The following is a 22,673-nucleotide window of genomic DNA, read 5'->3' on the forward strand; positions in this document are numbered from 1 at the left end:
AACTGGACTTGTCCCATAATCATACCAGGTTTCTTTAAATCCCTACCATTCTCAGTATGTATGTGAACCTAAATCATGGGTAAGATACTTTTCTCAAGATATGGCATCAGTTGGCCAACAACACTTTACAGTGGGTCGTTGTGATTTAGAATTTGAGCTACCAGTGAGCCGCTAAGTAGAGATAAGCAAACCCCAGTCCAAACAAAAGTGATAAGCAAAGATGAAGCAATCAAGAGTCTTCTGCTTCCTGAAGTCTACCTTGCAGGCTTTCCTGCATGTCTATTTTTTTCTGTTTCTTCTCTTCACTGTAGTTATTATAAATATGTATATCTAAAATGAGATTCACATTCATTTTATGCTTCCCACAAATGTATTAAGGGACTTCTATAGTTTCTTAAAGAATAGGAAGCAATTACATGCAATGGCTTTCCTGAAAAAAATATTGAGAATATAATGTTGCCTGAGGATGGATCCACGTTTTTTATTACTTCCTAGATATGAGTGTGACCCATCTTGCTTTCAGACCAAATGTTTTTTCTTGGTTGCCATAGCTTCACCTAGAGATGTCTCTGACAGATAAGAATTTGAGTCAAGTGATGTCTTGAGAAGCTGAGAATATCTCATGTATATTATGCTCTTCTCTGAGTGCCTGTCAGTTAAACAGGTGTTACACAAAGCCACAGGAGAAAAAAGAACAGAATGAATCCTCTCTAGACAATTCTGAAAGTATTGTGTTTCTTCTGTCATTTATAGCAACTTAAAAAATATCTCTTCAACTACCCACAAAATAAATATTTCATTGTCTAGGACAGAATTTGTAGAGTCCAATTTCCATGGCTTTCCTGCCAAAAATCTTGAACTTCAGTTACCTATCCTTAAGAAGAAAGCAGAGGGTATTCTACTGTATCAGAACTGGGGAATGCTTTTACTCCTTCAAATAACACTTTTGAGCATTGTAAAGACTAGCATATTCCAGCCAGGTGGTGGTGGCGCATGCCTTTAATCCCAGCACTTGGGAGACAGGCAGGCGGATCTCTGTGAGTTTGAGGCCAGGCTGGTCTACAAGAGTTAGTTCCAGGATAGGCTCCAAAGCTACAGAGAAACCCTGTTTCCAAGAAAAAAAAAGACAGCATACTCCAATTTCTAGATGACACTTTCTGTACTTCAGTATGCATTTTATTATTATAAAATTTCATGCATATCAGTGGGTTTCAACTGGAAAGGCCATCAGAAAAAGAGATAGACACAACATTCAGGACATTCATTCTTCTCTGCAACCTGTTGTAGACACTTGGCTCTAGTGCAGTCCAAGAGGAATAACTTCAAGTTAACATTTGTTCCTTGTTTTTGTGAATCCATGCAGATATATGTCCTACATTACTGCATTATGTTTTCCTGGCCCTTACTTGTGTTTTTGTCAGCCCGAGACTCCTCTGGCACTACATGAATATCAGACAATAACCGGTGATTTCCCAAAGCAGGATTTTAAATTAATATGTTGCCTGCTTATTCACATCTGTGAAGGAGCAAGGCACAACTCACCATTTCAGTCACAACAGAACTCCGTTTTTCCTTCTCCCTGTTCACCTGCTTGAAGCTCTTTTCCCCTTCGTAGCTCTCTGGTAACTCGTTCACACCTCCAGGCTTCTACTCACCTATCTCCTTCTTAGGGAGTCTTTCCATTATTTCTCCATTATAGAAGATTATACTGCAGCAAAAGCTGTATCTGGAGTTTAAGTCATAAAGATTGTGTCTTGCCTACATGGATCAAGGGGACAGTCCAATGAAGCTCTCTTCTAAACAGTGACCTAGAGACTCTTGGCATTCTCATCTTACCACAGCTTGGTTCACAGCACCCACATGGCACCTCACAACAGTACGTAACTCCTGTTCCAGGGAATCTGTCTCTGTCTTCCAGCCTCCATGAACACTAGCTACACATGTGGCACACATACATAGATGCAGACCAGTCACTCATACACATAAAAAAAATACATTCTTAAAAAGAACTTAATGAATATGATAATTTTACACACAGGATTTGACAACTGATATTAAAATTACTTTAGAAACCTTTCAAAGCCACCTGGGTTTTAAGGACATTTGTATTCTATTGCTACTATAACAAATACCATAAATTTAATAGATCAAACTCCACCAACAATCTTACATTTCTGTAGGTCATAAATCATGCATATATTTTCCCATACTACATTTCCCATATATTTTCCCAGCTACATTTCTTTATGGAGAATGTAGGTCTGTTCTCATGCTAATTGTCCTCATTAGCATAATTAAGTTCCTTAGAGATCAGCTATCTCTGTTTCCCAGTTGGCTGCCAAAATATGATCATTCTTAGAATCCAGATTCTTTGGCTTATTAATCTCTTCTTCTATCTTCAGAGGCAGTAATATCAGAGCAAACCCCCTCTTATTGTTAGTCTTTCCTGCATGTCTTGTTTGCATCTTTTAGATCCACTCTTCTATCTCCCTCATCTGATTTTATGATTCTGTCTCATTTGTAGGAAAATAGATGGAACTAGAAATTATCACAGTAAGACCAAAAGTCAGACTCAAAACAAAAAGTAACCCATGTTTTTTCTTACAAGTGGTTTTCTAGTTTTATTTCTGTTGCTGCGATAACATATCGTGACAAAAATTAACCTATGAGGGAAAGGGCAATTTTTGTAAGTGAAGATAGCTTTTTCATTTACAGACCATACAGACCCAAATGATCACACAGAAACTATATTAGTTACAACACTGTTTGGCTGATGGCTCAAGCATATTTCTCAATAGCTCTTACTTCTTAAATTAATCTATTTCTATTCATCTATGTATCACCACAAGGCTGTAGTCTACCTGTAAGGTTCCAGCATTTTTTTCTCCTTCGGCTGCTGCATGGCATCTCTTTGATTCTACCTACTCTCTCTCTCTCTCTCTCTATATATATATATATATATATATATATATATATATATATGTTCATATTTCCCACCTGGCTTTATTCTGCTCTGCCATACATCAAAGCAGTTTCTTCATTAACCAATGGTAATAAAACATATTCACATTATACAAAGGGGAATCCCACATGACTTTTTCTACTTACAATGCCAGGTTATAGTTCTTTCTTGAAAGGAAGTCTAGGTGTAAATGTCAATTAGTTAGTGACATCACATTCAAAGTCAAAAGGAAAGAGAAATCCATCAGCTCATACATGTGCTCAGCTTCTTCTTTGTACTTACATAGTCTAAACTCCTGTGCCTGGCGATAATGGTGCACACAATGTTCTGGCTCTAATTCTGATGTGTCATTTTTGTCTTTTTTTATCATATTTTTATTACCATCTCTTAGAAGTCTATGTTCTAATGAAAAACAGAAAGGGGTGGATCTGGATGGAATGGGAAGTGGGGAAGAGCTAACAGGAGTAGACTGAGGAGAAATCATAATAAGGTTACATTATATGAGACAAAATAACTACTTTCAATAAAAGGAAAAAACAAAACAACAACTAAAATCTAAGTGTTTATGATTCATTTATACTTAAATCATTAAATGCTATTTAAGGATATTTGATGGCTTTGAGCTTTTAAAATAACCATAAGCCTTTTTCTTAAACAGAAATGCTGGCAAGAGTAAGCAAACTCAAATACCATTTGCTTTAAAATCCTTCCCAAACAAACTTGGAATGGATTCTAACCTGGCACAATCTATTCTTCCATCCGACTCCCCTGCAGTGACGGCCTTCTTAAGAAGAATAGCTAACTCTATTTACTGAATAGGGAGTAAGAAACTGTGGCAGGCAAGGGTACAAAGGAAAGCACCCATTTAATTGGAATGCTTCTTTATTACAATTATTTTGTGGATTTCAATTATGTTAATTGAGAGTTATGTTCCATTAGCTAAAACTGTGCCACATTTAACTATATAAGGAGGATGAATCCTTCCACGGCACATAAGTTAAGAAAAGAAAAACCTTTATTTCCTGGAGGTATAGGAGACCGTTTGAGCACACAAGTTGATGAATATGATGCTGAAGCCAAATTATACTAACTGCCTTCTGATGAGCTTGAGTACAGTTCATTACTAACTAAAGAGGGAAGGATTTAATGAGTGCATATTTTAAATGAAACAAGAGGACTGGGTGCATTGTCTTGATCAACGGAATACACCTTCTTGAGTAGATCACGGCATTCTTGATCCTTTTATTACTACTCTAATCAGCATAGCCAAAGACCATGGCAAGTCAGGGCATACAAAACCATGCTGACAGCTGTGTATTTCAAGTTTCTGAAAGATAATTGTTAGAAGAACAACCTATATATTGGTGCATGCTTCATGGTTTCTGTCAAAGATCAGTTAAGAGGGGTCACTAATGTACTAGGAGTGTTTTTAATAATGTCACCGGGGGTGGAAAAAGGCAAGAATGGCTCAAAGAAACACACACGAGAACAGAATAGTGGGTAGAATCAGAATGAAAAGAAAATTGCTTGCTTGAAAATGAAAGTATTGCTTGATTAATACAAAGGTAAATGAGTGTGCTAATTATATAAATTGTGAGGCTATAAAGAATTGGAAGTAAGGTTGATGGCATCTGTCTTTCTTCCAGTCATAAATGTTTTAGATCAATATTTCATTCTGATTTTCCAACCACCAACACATAGCAGTTGGCAGAATCCATGGCATGGGGTTTTCTTAGCTACCGAGGCAGGTCAGGAAAATTGGAACAACTACCAGGACCAAACATCTCTCTAGGCTCTTGAGAGCTGGGTGAGCTTTCAAACCCTTGAATGCAATGTTGAAGGCAGTACTGGGGAGAAGTAGTACAAGGTCCTTGTAGCCTGCACTCTGGGGAAGAATGGCATGGAGACATGACTTCTTGGAAGGTGGGGTTGGAGGACTTGCAAGTTTATTCCAGAGTGTTATTGGCACAGAAATTACACTCCTTCCTATGAGATGCAGTATTTTCAAAATGGGTAAGACATGGGGGATAAAATAGGCTTTCCTTAGCAAGTTAGTCTGTGATATTGCATGAGATAGGTCTGAAGATCAAAGGCTTTGAAGACTTCAGGCAAAACTATTTCTGTGAATAGATATGACACCACTCTGTGAGCCTAACTGGGAATTCTGTACTAATAGTTGTTAAAAAGAAAGACATGTGTCTAGTATCCACACGACCACTGCCACACTCTACATAGCTGGATGCAAGAGCATGCATGGGCCAATGAGTCTGGGAATTTTATATTGAAGGACATCCTTGTACATAGAGTATGATGGGAAAATGTGTGTAAGTAGAATAACAGGGGCCAATCTGTAAGTGATTTTAAAATGAGTCACATGTTTCTTTCCCTAGAACAATGCAACCAGAAACAGCTTGCATTGTCTGACAAACAAGTAAGTTCAAACAAAACTTTTCAAGGTAGTCAGTAACAGTGGAATATTTTCAAGCAATTTCAGATGACATCTTGAAAGATATGGCCGATGGGTCAATTTGATAACCCATGAGTGCTATAGACACATCCCTTGGGCCCTTCCTCCGTCTTCTACTACAACATTGCACTGACGATCATGGAACAGCCTTGCTACACCACCACCGGTAGTCTAAGTGGTAGAAGTTGGTTCCTGCTCCCCCCAGGAAGGACACCATCACTGTACCCTCAAATTTAGCATCAGTTTAACATATTTCAGATGTACTTAATATGTATGAGATGGATATCAATCATAGGCGTATTTCCACCAATACCACTATTTTTCTAATCATTAAAACAAACTGTCTTGGGATTTATTTGGTTATCTATAAAAGGTAGAAATTTTTTCATGGGGTAACACTGTAGGTGACTTCCTTCACTCACCAGTTGTGCTTCCATGACTATATTTTAATATCTTCCAAAATAAATATTCAGTCTCAAAAGAGAAGGGGATAAAACCATATCCAATACCAACTATATTGACAGTGTGCCAACTAATGTAGGAGGTTTACCTCAAATCTTAATGTGTATAGCAGTCAGCTTTGAATCTTGAGGAAATGTCAGCTCTCATTCTGGTTATGTGGTCATGACAGGATTGACAATCTTCACGTCTGTCTTTGTCCTTGGAGAAGCTATGCAACTGGACTAGAACATACACATAAAAGTCGCCACCATATGGGGCTAGAGACATGGCTCAGCTGGTAAGGGTACTTGTTGCTCTTGTAAACCGCCCAGCATCACTTCTCAAAACCTACTTGGTGGTTCACAAACTTTCAAAACCCCAGCTCCAGGGAATCTGACACAGTCTTCTGACCTCTCTGGACACATACATAGATGTAGGAAAACAGTCATATAAATAAAGTAAAATTAATAAGTCTTAAATTTGGGGAGGAATAAAAGAACTGGCATTTTATTTTAGGGCTGAAGAAACTAAACTTCAAAGTGATCTCTGCCATTCCAAGGGTCACATTGATGGTACATGATACAGGAGCTATAACTGAAAAGCACAGATTCATTGGAAGATGTTGGTCAGTGACCCTACTCTACTACTGAGGGCTTTTGAAAATTTTCCTGTGCGTAAGACATTCATAGTTCACACATGACCAATGATCCTGGCACTTTAAAACCTTGCTTCTTTTCAAATTCTTTTCTTATTCAGGAAAACATTGTTTTTTGCAGTTCATTGTGCTTATATTTCTGTTTTATTTTCTTTTTCCCCTTCAGTTAGACTCCTTGTCAGCCCCCACTGCACTCTGGAACCTGCATGAAGACTGCTTCGACTATCAAGGCCCAAACTACACTTATAAGCCAATTAAATCCAAATCTCTAGACATGCATCCTAGGCAGGGACACTTTGTTAAAAGCTCCCAAGGTGCAGTGTTAGAATACTGAATTAGAAGACTTGAAGCAACAGTTTATGCAGAATGTACTCACAATCTCCTTTCTTATGATGTTAAAAGAGAAAATCTAGTACCCAACAAGGTTGCCTGTGAGATTTTAGAATCATTTTGTTCTCATGATCTTGGACTGCCCTGACCTTACAATGGCATCCATAATTGGATCATATAGAGTAGAGACCAGAGTGAGGAGATGCAGCTTTGTGGAATGGCTTTAGCAAGCGTTCCGTAACCCAATTTCCTCAAGGGCATTAATAAGGACAGAGTTTAGATCTGTTCAGTTAAAGAAAACTGACTAGTAAAGAGACAATCATTTTAAAATCTATAATGCAGGCAAGGGTTGAAATTAGCTGTAGTGAACACTGAGAAATCCACTATGGTTGTTCAGGCTGGAGCAGAATTCCTTCATAGAGATGTGTGCCTTGGCTTAATGTGGTCCAGTGCAAAGGAGAGTGCCACTGCACAAGGATACATGGCATCTCTGCCCTGAGGTGTGGGAAGAATGGAAAGACAGACAGAGAGCTGAAGCTGCCCAAGGAAAGGAATAGCAGGATTTTCATTGTACAAGGGGAGACAGAGGTTTACTTAGAATGCTAATTCTCCACACTGGCAATACACTCAAGTCACCTGAGGAACTTTGAAAGCCAGGAATGCTCAGAGATCAACCAGAAGAGTATTTTAATTAGTCTGGCATACAACCATGGGTATTTTAGTTTTAACCCCCTAGATGGTTCAAATGCTCAGTTGCACCTAAAGAACCCCTAGTTTATAGTGTTTGTACTATACTACAAGTATAGACTACATGTAGAAAGAGATTCCGAGAGAGAAAAACCCAAACCTTCGGGATAGTGTCTCTTTGAGTTGGAAAATTTACCAGCATCAGCACCATCTACTCAAGACCTTAGGGGAAAAATGCCAGTTGTGGGCTTCATTCTAAACCTTCATTGTTTGAAACAATGGATAAGGCTCCAGCATAAAGGCCTTCACTATGTGAGTGTGTAGGGACACTTGCTATGACCTTAGGCTTCATAGGTGTTTGTAGGAGGGGAATGCAAGCAGATATGAGCAGAAAATATGAAGGTAGAGTAGTGTGGTGTCCATCCCTGTGATGGTACAATGCTCAATGTTCTAAAAGGGAATCTACTTTGCTTATCTTGCCATATTTTCTTAAAGGCGTTATTAAAACAGTGTCAAGAATAAAGTATATGCCATTCATACAGTACAGAGGACCATTAGAACTGCACTGCCTGTTAAGTGAAATCGTACTGTCATAATGCATCCCTTTCTGTCTGTCAGCAGGTAGATGCATGCTCCCTGGACATTTGGGCCCTTGCATAAAATGGCAGGTTCAGTTTTGAGAAAGATGCTTACATGAAGCTAGACAAGAAGCTATGCATATATCTCTGTGGCTAGAATGCTTGCTGAGCAGGCGTGTAGCCCAAGTTTGATCCCCAGATGTGGTGGCAGAGCCCTCTAACCCAGAAACAATGAGGTGGTAACCAGTGGATCGCGTTCCAGGTTATCCTCAGCCAAATAGAAAGTTCAAGGCCAAAATGAGGCCATGTCTCAAAAACAAGAAAACCAAAAGCATAGAGTCAAAATGAGTTTCCACAGCCTCCATTTTTTATTTCTTCCCTATACGCAAATCAGTATTTTGATTGACTGGGACTTGTCTTCTATTTATCAGAGACCCCTAGAAGTTATCAGCAAGTGTTAAGTAGTGTCAGTCTGTGGAGAAAGCTTTTGCTCTAGACTGAGAAAAGCCCCCACTGATGTGTAACATTGGGTGTTTCAACTGTACCAGTTCAGTAGAAGCTTTCTGTCCCCTGGTTGACAGGCATGGTCACCAATGCATCCTCTTTATATGAGCACCTCCAGGATGCAGATGATGTCCCATGGTCACAAATGGGTTTCAGGGATTCATTATAGTTCCTCATGAAGGAACTTGTAGGCCAGAAAGCTTTTATGCATCCCCAATTACAGTGATTCTCGAGTATGGTAATTTTGGCTTCATTAGGTGAGGGCATGTTGTTGACTTGGCAATATTTGGAGATATTTTTGGTTGTTACACTGTGGAGAGTGCTCACAGCATTTGGTAGGTAATGATCAGAGCTACTACCCAGAATCCTTCAGTGCACAGAACAGCTCCATTCAACAGCAAATCATTGGGCCTCAAGTGTTTAAAAAAAAGAGTAGAGACATCTCTCCAGCTTTAAATGAGAAAACACAGAGAGAGAAATTAAGTGGCAGTTTAGATGTCACACAGAAAGTTGTATTGTCCCTGGTTCTCAAACCACCAACTATATTATTCTGCAGTTCTTTCTACTGCAGATAACACTTCCTCTCATGCAACTCCCATTGACTCTGTGTCTTGTGGATACCAGGTTTATGTGCTGTACTCTCGGCCATTTTCTATACTGTCTAAGGTGTGGAAAGGTAGGCATGACTATCCCTAGGCATAGTCTTTGTATGTAGAAAACTGTGTAAAGTGGTATAGTCCATAAGTAATATAAAGATGATCCCTGTGGGGTTTGACTGAGAATGGCCCCAGTAGACTTATGTGTTTCAGTTCTTTTTTTTTTTTTTGTAGCTGTTTGGGAAGTATTAGAACATTGTGTTCTTTTTGGATAGGTATGTGTTGGTAACAGTGGGCTTTGAAGAAAAAAAAACCCATGCCATCATCAGTTAGTTCTCTTTCAGCATCATAATTGTGGCTCAGATGTAAACTCTCAGTTACTCCTCCCATGCCATGCCTGGCTGCAGGCTTCTGTGCTACCCACCATGATGGTCATAGACTCTAACCCTCTGGAACTAACTGAACCTTCAAATTAACTTGTTTCATTTATAAGTTTCTTTGGTCATGCTCTTTTGTCATGGCAATAGAAATATAACAAAGACAACCCCAAAAGAGATGAAGACGCAATTATTGTCCCCCGCTGAGAGCTTCTATTAAGTTATAAAGCAAAGGCAGATATCTTTATGTAAGTATCCAGCTCACATTTCAGCAAAGTCCTATGATACGACAAAAGCTGTCCTCAAAATATCACAAGATTTCTCCAAAGTCACATGGAAATTAGAAGTTGGAAGAGTGACTTGACCATTTGCCTTAGTATTGATGGATGGCTAAAGGAAAAAGAATCCTTCATTTGATTAATAAGAAATGTTTAAGTATGTTGTGACTAGAGCCACGTTCTGGAATCCTCATGAGACACAATGTCTTTTATCCATGGAGCTTGTGTTCTGTGAGTAAAACCCAGAAAAAAAATCAATCAATATATAGATAAAATAATTACAGTTCTTTTCAGACTTACCTAAGGTTGCTAAAAAATGAATGAATGAATGAAAGAAAGAAAGAAAGATTTCTGAGGTATTGCATTTTGGTAGGTCCCTGGGGTACACAGAAAGGCAATCAGAAAGAACAGAAAGAATAGGGCCTAAGGCCGCAAAACCCAGTATAGTCCAGGGACTAGTGGAATGTCCTGTTAGTACACAGGTATGCATGTGTTGTAAATGAGAAGATAGGGACCAAGTATGGTAGTAGTGGGTTTGCATTTCATTTCATCATGAAGAAAGCAAAATAACCTGAAGATGGGAGAGAGCGAAACACACTAGTTTTTGGCTGGGAAATGGAGAAAATCAGAAAGGGAACTATTACTGAAAATTTCAAAATAACAAAAAGGTTGTTTCTACCTTCATCAAATAAAATAAGTGTTAGCACTAAGCCCTTTCACTCACTAAATCTTCTCATCTCCTAAACATTTGAATCTACCACCTTGACAGTATCTGCTGCGGCAATAAAGCTAAGAATCATGTCCAGATAGATAGTTAGCTGGGAGGCAAACTGGAGGTGTCGAGCTAAAGCATCGTGTGGCTATTTGTGCTTTTCAACATGACAGGTGTTCAGAGACATGGAAGACTAATTGTGGTAATTAGTCCATTTTCTCCTCCCTGTCTTTCTGATTATGTGAGAATATTTGGTACTCTCTGGATTTTGCCTTATTTTTGAGTTTCATAAGGGCTTGAAATCCTTTGCTTCTTGGATTCACTAATAAATATCCGCTAACTTTGATTGGAAGTCCCTTTGGCGGGTTCATTCCCCTTGCCCCAGTGATTTCCAATTTGCTAGGCTTTAACATTGTGTATCGTTAATTGTGTTGAGTCGTGTTTGGGAAGATTCAAAAGCAGAGAAGACTCATGCTTGTGTACATTCAAAAGCAGAAAAATCACATCACTAAATAATCAAGGGATTATTGACTGATTCTTTTTGATGGCAGAAAATACTGAGAATTATAGGGGTCTGGTAAGGGGGCAAGTCCCTTGTATGGTATTGTCTAGTCTCTTAGGCTCTTTCTGTTTTTTTTTATGTATTTAATAAAGACAGAAAATTTCATGGAGCCAGTCGGATTCTTTGGAAGTAAGAAGCATGATGGTCCTCAGTGTTGGATAAGGATGATTTTATGAAGGACTTACTGTTTGGGCCTGGAGGCTGACACTTGTGGATCCTGGCTTTTAAGCTAGATTTTTTTCCAGTCCTTGATCGTGTGGATTTTATTGTAGTGTTTGTCGTCTTGCTGATACTTGGGCAGCTGTTCTTTGAGGTCAATGCTGTAGCAATCGGTGCCATTTTCATAAGCTAAGAAATTGACTTCCCTATCCATGTGGAAGATACATTATTAACTTCTTTTATTAAAATACATTTAAAGGTTAAATCCATTGGAAGTTTTACCAGATATGATTACATTTTATTAAAGATTGGTACTTTAGCTCTAGTTTGAAATGAGAGTATTTCTGAAAGGTTATCTTGACTTAGTCTCTATAAGTAGTTTTTCTCTTACTGTGACTGACTGCTCCTTGCCCTTTGTGCCTGTCCTTGATCTTGGTAATAGCTGAGATGGCTAGAGAAGAGTAGGGATTTTATAGTGTTAGTTAGCCCACTGCTGCTACTGAGAAAACAAAGCTAGGTCTAGTCTGGCCCACTCAAGAGTTGTCAATCGCTTTATGTCTTGCAAGGGTAACTAACTCTTCTATAGTGTGCTCATAACAACCAATCATTTTCATTACTACAATCACTTATTCTTGTTTCACTCTTCTTACATCTGTGTCCGAGTATGCCACCAGTCAGTGTCTGTCTGGGAATGTGTGGATTTGTGTGTGTGCACTTCTCTTCTCCAACTCTGGACTGCTCCTGAGGGAATGTGAACTCTTGCATGGAGGGTTTTTTTTATCAAGGCTGGGGCACCAGCTATATCGTTTGCATTTTTGCACAGGAACTTATTCTTTGGTAACCGTTCCAAAAAAAAAAAAAAGAAAGAAAGAAAACAGAGATCAAGCTAAACCTTTGAAATGATGGAAAACTTTGTCTAAATCAAATTGTAATATAACTCCATGTTTGGATGGATCTATTGTTGGATATGCAACAGTTAGTTCTTAGTCCTGTGGGAAGTCTTAATCTTCTGCTCCTGTCAACGGCACAGCCACTCTCCCATTTGAGGAAGTAAACAAATGAAATCTGTATTACAATTCTATTTTTTTATTGAAAATATCTCCAAGTTCCAGGGTTTTATAGACTCAACTGAAGTATTGCTTTTCCAATGATATCTGATAAGAAAAATCCAGATTATTTCTAACTCCTGGTCAACAGAGCACCAAGATACTGTTAGAGTAACTATCTTTTTTTTTTCTATTTTGCCTAAGTTGAGTGATGTTTGAGGCGCTGAGTAAAGACAGCCTGAGACCCAGAAAAAAGCCATTAAGTCCCAGATGTTCAGGATTTCCAAGGAAATGTTCTGTGCCTTTGGTTATTACTCAGATGGCTCCTTAAATGCTCTCATCTTGGCACCTTTTGCACTTGCTAAATCCAATTTGAGGAAAGAACTGGAGAGAGGGGGAATTTTGTGGAAAGCAATTAGCCTGCACTTTGGTGACCTTCTTGCTTTCCGCACCATGATGAAGGGCTGGTTCGCTCTTGGATCAGTCAGCAGGTTGATTCTTCTAGAATTGTGTGACATGTTATAGATAATCAGTTTTATCTAATTAAACAATAATGATGACAGTGTATGACATTTTCTGGGAATTAATGAGCAGCTGGGAAAAACTGATGGCTGGAGAGTCAGCCAAACACTGTTAGCTTCAGTCCACCATTAATCTCCAGAAATGCCCACTTGTGACATCATTGTTGGTATCGAACAATGAAAATGGAAGACAATTTACTGATATTCAGTGTGCAGTCCCTAGTAACACACTCTCCTTATGCATTATCTGAAAGTTATAGCTTTCCTTTTTTAGCCCCAATTACCCCTTAATCTTAAAAAAAATGTTTTCTATATAGCAGATCCTAAAAATGGGTTTCTTGGTTTCTAGACAATGGCAGTGTATTTTTAAGAGTTCAGATTTGGAGAATTTTATTTTAATATTTTGCAGGGTAAAACCAGAATGTTTCTTCAGCTGTGATACTGGAATTTGAGATGTGTATCTATTATCATGACTATCTCCTCATGGCAGGAAATGGTTGCAAATGTGTTGAATAGTAGCTGTTGCTAGCAAGCATGTGAACTCACCAACAAGATTCTTAGAAGTCATAGTAACACTGCTAGTAGATGATGGGAACTCCCTGCCAGGAAAAGCTGAGATGGTGTGTCTATACAATGTTTTTGATTACTGCTGCTGAATGCTAGAGGAAAATTGGACTAAAATATTCACTAGCTTCTTACATAATTTAATAATATTTCTATATACAGGTTCGGGTGTGCTATCTATCAAGAACTTTTTCTAAATCCTAAATGGGAATTTTTTTCTTGTGTTGTTTTCCATACCATTTGCCTCCTACAAGAAAGAAAGTTCTTTAAGGCCACTGAGACCCCAGCCAATGAATTTTGAATTCTTTGCCAAAAACAACCTTTGGATATCATCTAAATTCAGCCATAAGTTGTTTATTTTGCACACCACAGGCTTTATTCCCTGTAAGAAATGGGCTGGTGGTAGCCATCAGTCCTTCTAAATGCATGTTAAGTATCTGCATTTGGGGGAGTAAAATGAGTCAGCATGCCATTAATCACAGCTTCGGAGGCACTGACTCACTCCCAGAGAAATGTAATGGCCTCATTGGGGAAGGGTGTGAAAGAAAAACTCCATTCTTGGGTCAGTTCCCTGTTTCTGCAAATGCAAATCAAATTTGCACCCACTTCAGTGGGTGGTTTTCAAACTAAAGAAAGTAGCTGTGGACCTTATAAAGGCACACATCCAGCTTTTCCAGGAAAATACAGTAAGGAGACAGAACCCTGCTTAAACACACAGTGAGCCTAAGAAGAAAAACAGAGCTCACAAGAGCCTAGTGGGCATCTAAGCCCCAAATTTGTAAACCTGGCCCTATTCTTGTACAATTCAGTCAGGTAGGTCTTTGATCCACTGTTAATTTGGGGGCACTCAGTAGAAAGCTCTCATCTTCAGTAAATGGCTTTGAACTTCTGAAGGACATTTACAAGGACTTGGGTCCTTTTTGGAAGTCAAAGCATAGAGAGCAACTTGGAAGTCAAACTCTTGTTAGGTTCAGATTGAGAAGCGAAACATAACTGATTGTTGGTGTGCCTTGTGACATTTCATCTTTAAATGGTTATATAGCCTCTTAAGTTGAAATGTGGGGTCTCTGTGGTGTTTCTTTAAATACAACATGCTTGTCAACATAAAAATATTATACTATGGGTACAATTTGATGCTATTAAATTTTATTGTATTCACAAAGCAGGTATAGATTATCTAGTAGTTAGCTTTTCTCAGGATTTTTTCAGACTCCTTAAAATAAAATTGCCAAGTTGTTAAAACTTTGTATAAAAATGTTGCTTTGTTAGTCTTCCCTGGGAGGAGGTTTGATTGAAGATGTTCGCTGCTTTCATGAAACTCTAACTTGAGTTCATTTTGTTATGTGGTGACCACAGTTCTGGATGACGCCCCCCCTGGCACACAGGAATACATAATGTTACGGCAAGATTCCATCCAATCCGCGGAATTAAAGAAAAAAGAGTCCCCCTTTCGTGCTAAGTGTCACGAAATCTTCTGCTGCCCGCTGAAGCAAGTGCACCACAAAGAAAACACAGAACCCGAAGGTTTGTGCAAGACAGACACATGTTTTACTTGTTTTATCCTCTCTCTCTCTCTCTCTCTCTCTCTCTCTTTCTCTCTCTCTTCCTCGTTTTGGATTGTGCATTGCCGTGTGGTGTGCTGTGTGTTGTTCAGTCCCTATGACAGCTGTAGGAGACCCTGGCTCACTGGTGACTGTGTTATGCAGTGTCAGTTGGGACACTGTAGAACACAGTCATCTCCGCACAGCGTGCAGCATCCTGCTTCTTGCAGCTAAAACATTTTCCGTTGATGTCATGACACTATATCATTTTGGCTGCCAAAGTTGCTTGCTCCTGTAACCAACACCTGCCCAAATCTGTTCCCATTGCCTTGCATTCCTGAAGCAGCAGCCAGCTGAGGAATGACACTTCTAAAAGGAAATAATGAGAAGACTGTTTCAAAATTTTCTTTCTCTTCTCCACCCCATAAAGCTTCTGCATTGCTTTGGAAGAATGTTCATGATCAACTTAGTTTGCTAAAGCAGTACCAGACTCCCTAATTAATGCACGTCCACTTGCGCTTTGCCACAGTAAGATGCATGTCTTGCGGAAACAATGAGGTGTTTTTATCCTTTTTTTTTCCAGCTCAATACAGGTTTGGAGAACTCAACTTGTTACTTACTTAAACTCAGATTGATATGGTGTTCTTTCCACTCCATGTCACAAATCTATCTCTAACGTAACTATTCTGGCTAGAATGCATATTTATCCACTTTCCAACATTTTTGCATGTATCAAACAGGACGATTTTACACAATACAAATGCAATGAGGTGATTTTATTGTTGTCAAATGTGAATTTCCACTTTTAAAATGACTTTCGCATATTGCATATTCATGTGAGGGGTTCTTTTACAGTAAGAAATTATCTTCTGGTCATTCATGATTGATGGAGCTTTCTAGTGTACAACATTGGATGTGACAGCAGTCATCTCAATGGCAGTTGGAGTATACTTTTTGCATAATGTCTTCATATATCCTGTAAGTGACTTTGTTCCTATATCAAGTTACTCTTTTGCAGCTTCATAAGAAACCTCGTTACACCCATGTTTCTCATGTGGAAAACAAGGACACCTGGTTTCGTTTAAAGTTTGGTATGTAAGAGGATGACATACAGTGAGCTCCAGTTCGTAGTTTTCAAAGTGAAATGTGTCACCTCAAAATGTCCCTTTCTCTTTCTTCCAAACAGGATTTTAAGTGCTCATAGGCAGAAAATTAGAAGTCTCTATCTAGGCTCAGGTCTATTTTGGTAGTGGAATAAAACACTTGCACTTATTTCCTACCAATAGTTTTGCTAATCTAAACCATCGACTGTGGCTGAGACCTAATGTCGATAAGTAATCTCCTACAAGTATTAATGGTGACCTTTTACAATGGGTAAGATCCATCTCAGCGTGCTTTAGTTGAGAAAAATTTAGCTTGATTTTTAATGTTGCCGAAACAAGAATTTTCATCAATGATAATTATTTTATTATATACAGTACAATCCAGTATGTTCTGCTTTCTTTTCTCTCATACTCTTTATGTATCTATGTATATATATATATATATATGTACACACACATAAATATACATATATATATATATATATATATATATATATTATGCTGGTAAGCAAACTGAATATTTTGGTTTGCATAATAAAAATGTTGTTTAAAAATTACTGGTTAAGTTCAGTAAAGCCTTTGGTTAGAAACTTTAAATTTTTCTTGACAAGTTTAGATTTTAGATTAAGTAAACAGTCTAGTAAATGTAAGGCCATTATTGCATAACTTTGGCAGAATTTGTTCATTTTCAAGCACTGTCTGGAGTGCATTGTGAATACTGTCATAAATGTTTTTAGATATAAATTATTAAAAATGAGTAGCCATCAGACTCTCTACAATGGATGCACAGTTTTCAATCTTTCATTTCAAATCCATAAATTCAATGGTTGGCAATATGTTGAATATTACTGTTATCTTCATGCCTGTAATTTTTTGAAGAGAGACGTCGTCTTCTTTCAGATGATTGGTTGTCCTCCTGGCAGATACTTTGACATACCAGAACTAAAACTTCCTTTCTTATTCCTAATAATCATTTAGAAATAGCATTAGATTCATCAGAAGCTTTCTTTGGAGATATTGTAACACTATTTTCAGTCATACTTTATCCATTCAAACAAGGAAGGATTCCTGTGCTATTGGTGAACATAGACAAATTAATTAAAACCTTTTGTCCCTATACAGATCCATAGCAGGCCAAGTATCTTAGATGGCGGCATACCAAATGTGTTGTGTACAGACCTTGGAATAACATGCTTATTTTCATGTAGGAAATGGGAGTTTGTCATTTCCAGGAGGTGAAATGTCTATTGATTTGGAAGGGTTCAGTGGCCAGTTTGGCAACCTGGAAGATTTTTGCAAGACTGATTTTTCAATGGTATCGTTTCTAGTTCTGTCTCAAAGCTGTAACATTTTGCAATATTTACTAGAAATAAAATGCTGCTTCCATATTTTAAACGGATATTGGTGATAAGTTATATGGCTACATGGAAATATTTTACTGTCATATGATTCATCGTAATGATGTGTTCCCTTTCATAGTCACTGTATTGTAGTATCGGACTATAACTGACATTAGATGTGGATTCCTATAATTTCAAAGTAGGAACAAATAATAATCAATCTTTCCATTGTTTGGATATTCATATAATATTGGAAACCATCAATTGAAAAATGAAAAAAAATCACTAAGACTTGAAAAAACAAAAGTTTGAATAATAGCAAAACATCTGTGTATATTATGTAAAAGCTGCTTTTCTTTTAATTAATTGACAAAGTCAACTTGTTTATATTTTTGTGTTTTTTCTTTTATAAAGTTTTGGTGCTTCTTTTGGCTGTCAATGGTTATGAAGAGCCAGGCTATTTCCATTGTTTATGACCACTTGAGATGATTAAAATAGCATAGTTAATATTGTTCACAGTCATCTATCTTTCAAAGACATTTTTGGATTATGTTCAAGACCTTCAGAATCAATGCAAAAAGTTCTTAGAAATATCTCACTATTTTGTTGCTTTTTTGACACACTAAAGCCAATTATAGTTTGCTAAAAGTAAGTTTATATTAATGAACAGCCAATTTCAAAACAAAATTTTAAATCTCATCCAAATTCTTCTGAATTTATATGATGTGATCATTTCTATATCATCCACTTATGATATAATTGAGCACTTATACATAAACTGGAATTTGGCTGAAGAAGACCATATGAATATCTGAGAGTCTGATTTGGCTCAATACCAGCAATGTTCTTTGTTAGAAGAAAGCTGTTGCATGGAGAGTGGAGATCATTACCAACATATTTTTCTTGTGGTTCCAGGAGCCTTTGGCAAGAGAAAGCATAATCTTCAGAGCTTTGTTCCTTTATTCACTTTCTTTTCCTATACCATGGGTGCCAAAATGAAACCACTGATTTAGTACAACTTCTGGAAGCCAATCTATTTTCAGCATAGCTTCTATTTCCTAAATGCTACTCATTGGGCTTTTCTTAATGTTTAAAGATTGCTAAAAAGAGAGTCACAGCCAAGATATCCAAGCTTGAAAGTAGGTAGGTAGTCTTTAAGATCCAGAGAGATAGCTAGTAAATTTCTAGTGTTTGGTTTTACAAGTGAAAATTTTTATTATAATAGTAATTTTTGAAGTTAATGTGATATAAAAATAGCATCAACCTCAGTGATCTATGAACATCTTGTAATCTGAAACTTGAATTCTGGCCTGTATACTGTTTTGTATTCATGGTGAATGTGGGTATGTATACACACACATTTTTATCCCTGGGCACATCTCTAATGCTTTTATTCCTGCAAGTATCATTTGGGGAATAAAATATGTCCTAGAACTGGGTGATAATATACAATACCTTGCACCAGCAAAGTTCAAACAAAGTTTTCTGCTAAGTGCTTAGGAGATTGTGTTTATAACCACAACAATGGTGTTATTCTGACTTCAATCCTTGCTGTCTTCACCTCATAGCAAGCACATGGGACCATGAGCATCAGTCTTACTTAGCTAATATGAGAGAGGAAAAGATAGGAGACTATAAAGCAGTATGGCTAGGAAAATGTAGGGTTTTCTTTTTCTCATTTTTTAAAAAGCAATTTTACTATTTGCTCTTGTGACTTTTTCATTTTAATACCAATTTAACTTTTGGGAAACAAGTTCAGTGTTGATTTGAATTACTACACAATTTGATAAAACTAAGCCACTGTTATTAAACCTCTTTGTTGCTAAATTACTTGAGTAACCACCTCTGATACTGGATACCTGAAAAGGTCATAAAGGTCTTTTAGGAATGATAGATATATCTGTGTGTTCCCTTGAGGATGACAATTGAGAAGAAATTCCTTTTCTATTAAAAAAAACTAGAAGGGTATGTTTAGATGATATGAATATAAAGAGTTCATGCTTAATCTTTTTATTGCAGAGCAAATATGACTTAGGTCTTCCTGTCTTTGCTTTATGATCTCAAGAATAAGTAGAGGACACCAGAAAATCTTCTACACTCATTGACGCAAATGGCAGCTTAATTGTTGTCTGTCAGAAATGATAAAGATATTGGTTAGCATAAAATTCAGAAATAAGAAGACCATGCTGATCAGCAATGATTAACCATAACATTTCCCCACCATGTATCCAGGTGTGTTTCTTTTGGTTGCATGTCAAGTATTTCCTAGAAGAGAGCTTGTTTCCTAATAACAGTAGGAAACAATCTATGGACTTGAAACATAGTCTCCATTCCTGCCTATTTCTTCACCCTATATAAAATTAAGTCAGAATTTGGGCATCACTTTTCTCTTTGAAAAAACTCATGATCTAATCAAGGAAGTATACTTAGCAACTAATAATTCAATTTCAGCACACAATGGGAATTTATTATTATTCTCTTATTGAACATATACATCCCAGTTCCATCTCCAGGCTAACTTGTACAGTATAAACCAATAAACATTATTTTCTTTGAAAATATGATACTCTTCTTAAAGCACAAGACCTCCTAACACATTTAGTTTTATGTGTTTCCATTGTAGTGGCAATTTTTTCTCTTGTTGAGGTTTTCTTAGTTAATATTAGGATTAGAGATTTCTGCTAGATAAATCTAACTCTGATGATCCATTTAATATATTTATGTTTAATATGGCTGTTATGGGAAAGTGCACTGAAGTTTTATTGGGTGAATGATGGTGTATGGTAGTGATTTTGACTAAAATAAAATGGCCAAAGTCAAAATCAAATTATCATATATGAAAAAAAGTAAACCATTCAATCATATTGATACTATCCCATTCAAAACCATCATATCAGGGATTGTGATGCCAATATTCTCTTGGCTATGGTATGTCAGCAACTCTTTTTCTTCATAGTCAGTTGATAAGCCACTTAAGAAAATATGTCCTTCTGACCCAGCTTGTTAGGCCCAGCTCAATCATGTCCCATGCCCATAAAATCCTGAATGACATTTTGCTGATGTCCCCAATTAAAGTAAACTATAATGTGCAGAAGTTTTCCTTTATTGAAGAAATATTACTAAAATGTGCTGCTGCTTCTGATCTGATGCCTCTGATCTGATGCTTACCCTGTATTTTATTACTTGCAATGCTAGGGCATGGCATCCTGGGCCATGTGCATAATAGGCAGATCATCCTAACAATGAAGCATCATCCAAGCACTCATTATTTTGTTTTAGATGACCACATGCTTATTTTGTTAATCAGATCAATGCTTTCCAATTATGTTTCTTAAGCCATTGATTGTGTCAGATACTATCATATAAAGATGAATTCTATAGCAAAATATGTTTGATAAATTACCTACCACTACTAGAGAGTGATGATTATACTAGCTCCATTCAAGGTTTGGACAAGTGTTGCTGATTATGAATCTTACTTAATTCAATTATATATTGAAAGTCATCTTGTAGCTACTGCAACTGTCTTATTCCTTATCTCTATTAACATCCCACAAAACTCACCCTGAGAAAAGTTCCACTTGTTCCACTAAGCAGTGCTTTCCCATCAGACCAAGACTTTGATAAGAAGCCCATTTGAAAAATAATTGTTGCTGACCCTTTCCTCTTAGGCTCCCACCTACCAGACACAACTCCAAGTGCTGTCTATGGATCAGTTCTTGAATGTAACTGCTTGTTTCTGTGCAGGACTAGATAAGCAGATTGTATAAGACAAGAAATAATCCCTTAGTCAAGAAAGTATTTCTGTCTTTCTATGCAAAAGGCTATCAACTGAATGAGATAAAAATGTGTTTGGTGTCATAGTTCACAGGCCATCCTTAGAGCTGAGGAATGTCTTGGCATAATGACCGCATTAGCATAGCAGATCTCCATGTTATCTTCACAGTGGAGTCATCTGAGGACCTTTTAGGTAATATTGATGCTTGGTTTTAGCATCAGACTCAAACCAACCTACCAGCAACAATGATGCAGGAATTCTTGTGGTGGACCTGCTTAAGAGGATGGCTCCCAAGGTGACTGCAATGTTCTAACAGAGTTGGAATCAGTGTACTAGAAAAAATAGGAAAAAAAATCACCTTGTCAGAAAACCTGGTGTTTAGCAGCAGCCACCAATGCAGAAATTTTATCATGTCATGTTGTAGGAGAGGCCACTTGTTTGTTCCCAGCTGATCAGCCCAAAAATAATCACATAGAAATTATATTATTTAAAACACTGCTTGTCCCATTAACCATAGCTTCTTATTGGCTAACTCTTACATATTAATTTAACCCATCTCCATTAATTGTGTTGTGTATTGTAACATGACAGTGGCTTACCAGGTAAAGTTGACTCTGGTGGGGCTCCATGGCTTCTCCTGATTCTGCCTCTTTTCTCCCAGCATGCCATTTAGTTTTTCCTGCCTATCTAAGTTCTGCTCTATCAACATGCCAAAGCAGTTTCTTTATTAACCAATGGTATTCACAGCATACAGAGGGTGAATCCCACATCACCTCCCCTTTTCTGTTTAAATAAGAAGGAAGGTTTTAACATTAACATAGTAAAATTACATATAACAAAACAGGTATCAAGCAAGAATTACAGTTACAATATTTATATCTACTATATATTTTAGTATAACTAAGAAAAACTATAACTATAAATTCTTCTACTCCATAAAAGAATCCAGAAGCATATAATATTGCCTAAGTAAACAGGAAGTGCATTGTAAGAAACTTCTAAAACTCTAGAAATGACAGAGACATCACTCTACCTGGACAGTCACCCAAAGTTCCTTTGTACCATTGGGAAATCCATCTTCATCCTACTAGCCCATAGTATCTGGCAGATTTTTCCATGAAGCAGGAAATTTCAAAGACAGTTTCACCTATATTAACAGTTTGTCAGTCACTATCTTCTGTGCCCTGCAGAATGTCTGGCAGACTCTTTCACACAGCAGGAACCCAAAAGGATCATCTCACCTTTAGACAATTTCAGCAGTCATTTCTCTGCAGGTCCTGCATGTCCAGTTCATCAAGAAGTCCAGGCAAGAGCAATTTCTTACCCAAATGGCTAACGAACTCCATAAGGAGCCTCTTTGATGCACATCTTTCTCTTGAAGTAAATTGGTACTGCCAGATCAGATGTGTCTCATTGTCTTGATAAGTCCTAAGTTCTTAAAACATTTTAAATGCCATATTTTGAAGGTCTCT

The 22,673-nt window shown here is 37.5% G+C and overlaps 1 protein-coding gene across 1 annotated transcript in view; it reads left to right on the plus strand.

Annotated features, from left to right (window-relative positions):
* Positions 1–22,673, plus strand: part of LOC121437524 (fibroblast growth factor 13) — a 509,730-nt gene that overhangs the window by 275,642 nt on the left and 211,415 nt on the right. The window contains exon 2 of the mRNA XM_041637389.1: positions 14,796–14,963. Coding sequence (XP_041493323.1) covers positions 14,796–14,963 — 168 coding nt within the window. The remainder of the gene's footprint in view (positions 1–14,795; positions 14,964–22,673) is intronic.

Source organism: Microtus oregoni, unplaced genomic scaffold (assembly GCF_018167655.1).
Source record: "Microtus oregoni isolate MIOR12 unplaced genomic scaffold, Mior012 000052F_ref0000163, whole genome shotgun sequence".
Taxonomy (NCBI): Eukaryota; Metazoa; Chordata; class Mammalia; order Rodentia; family Cricetidae; genus Microtus; species Microtus oregoni.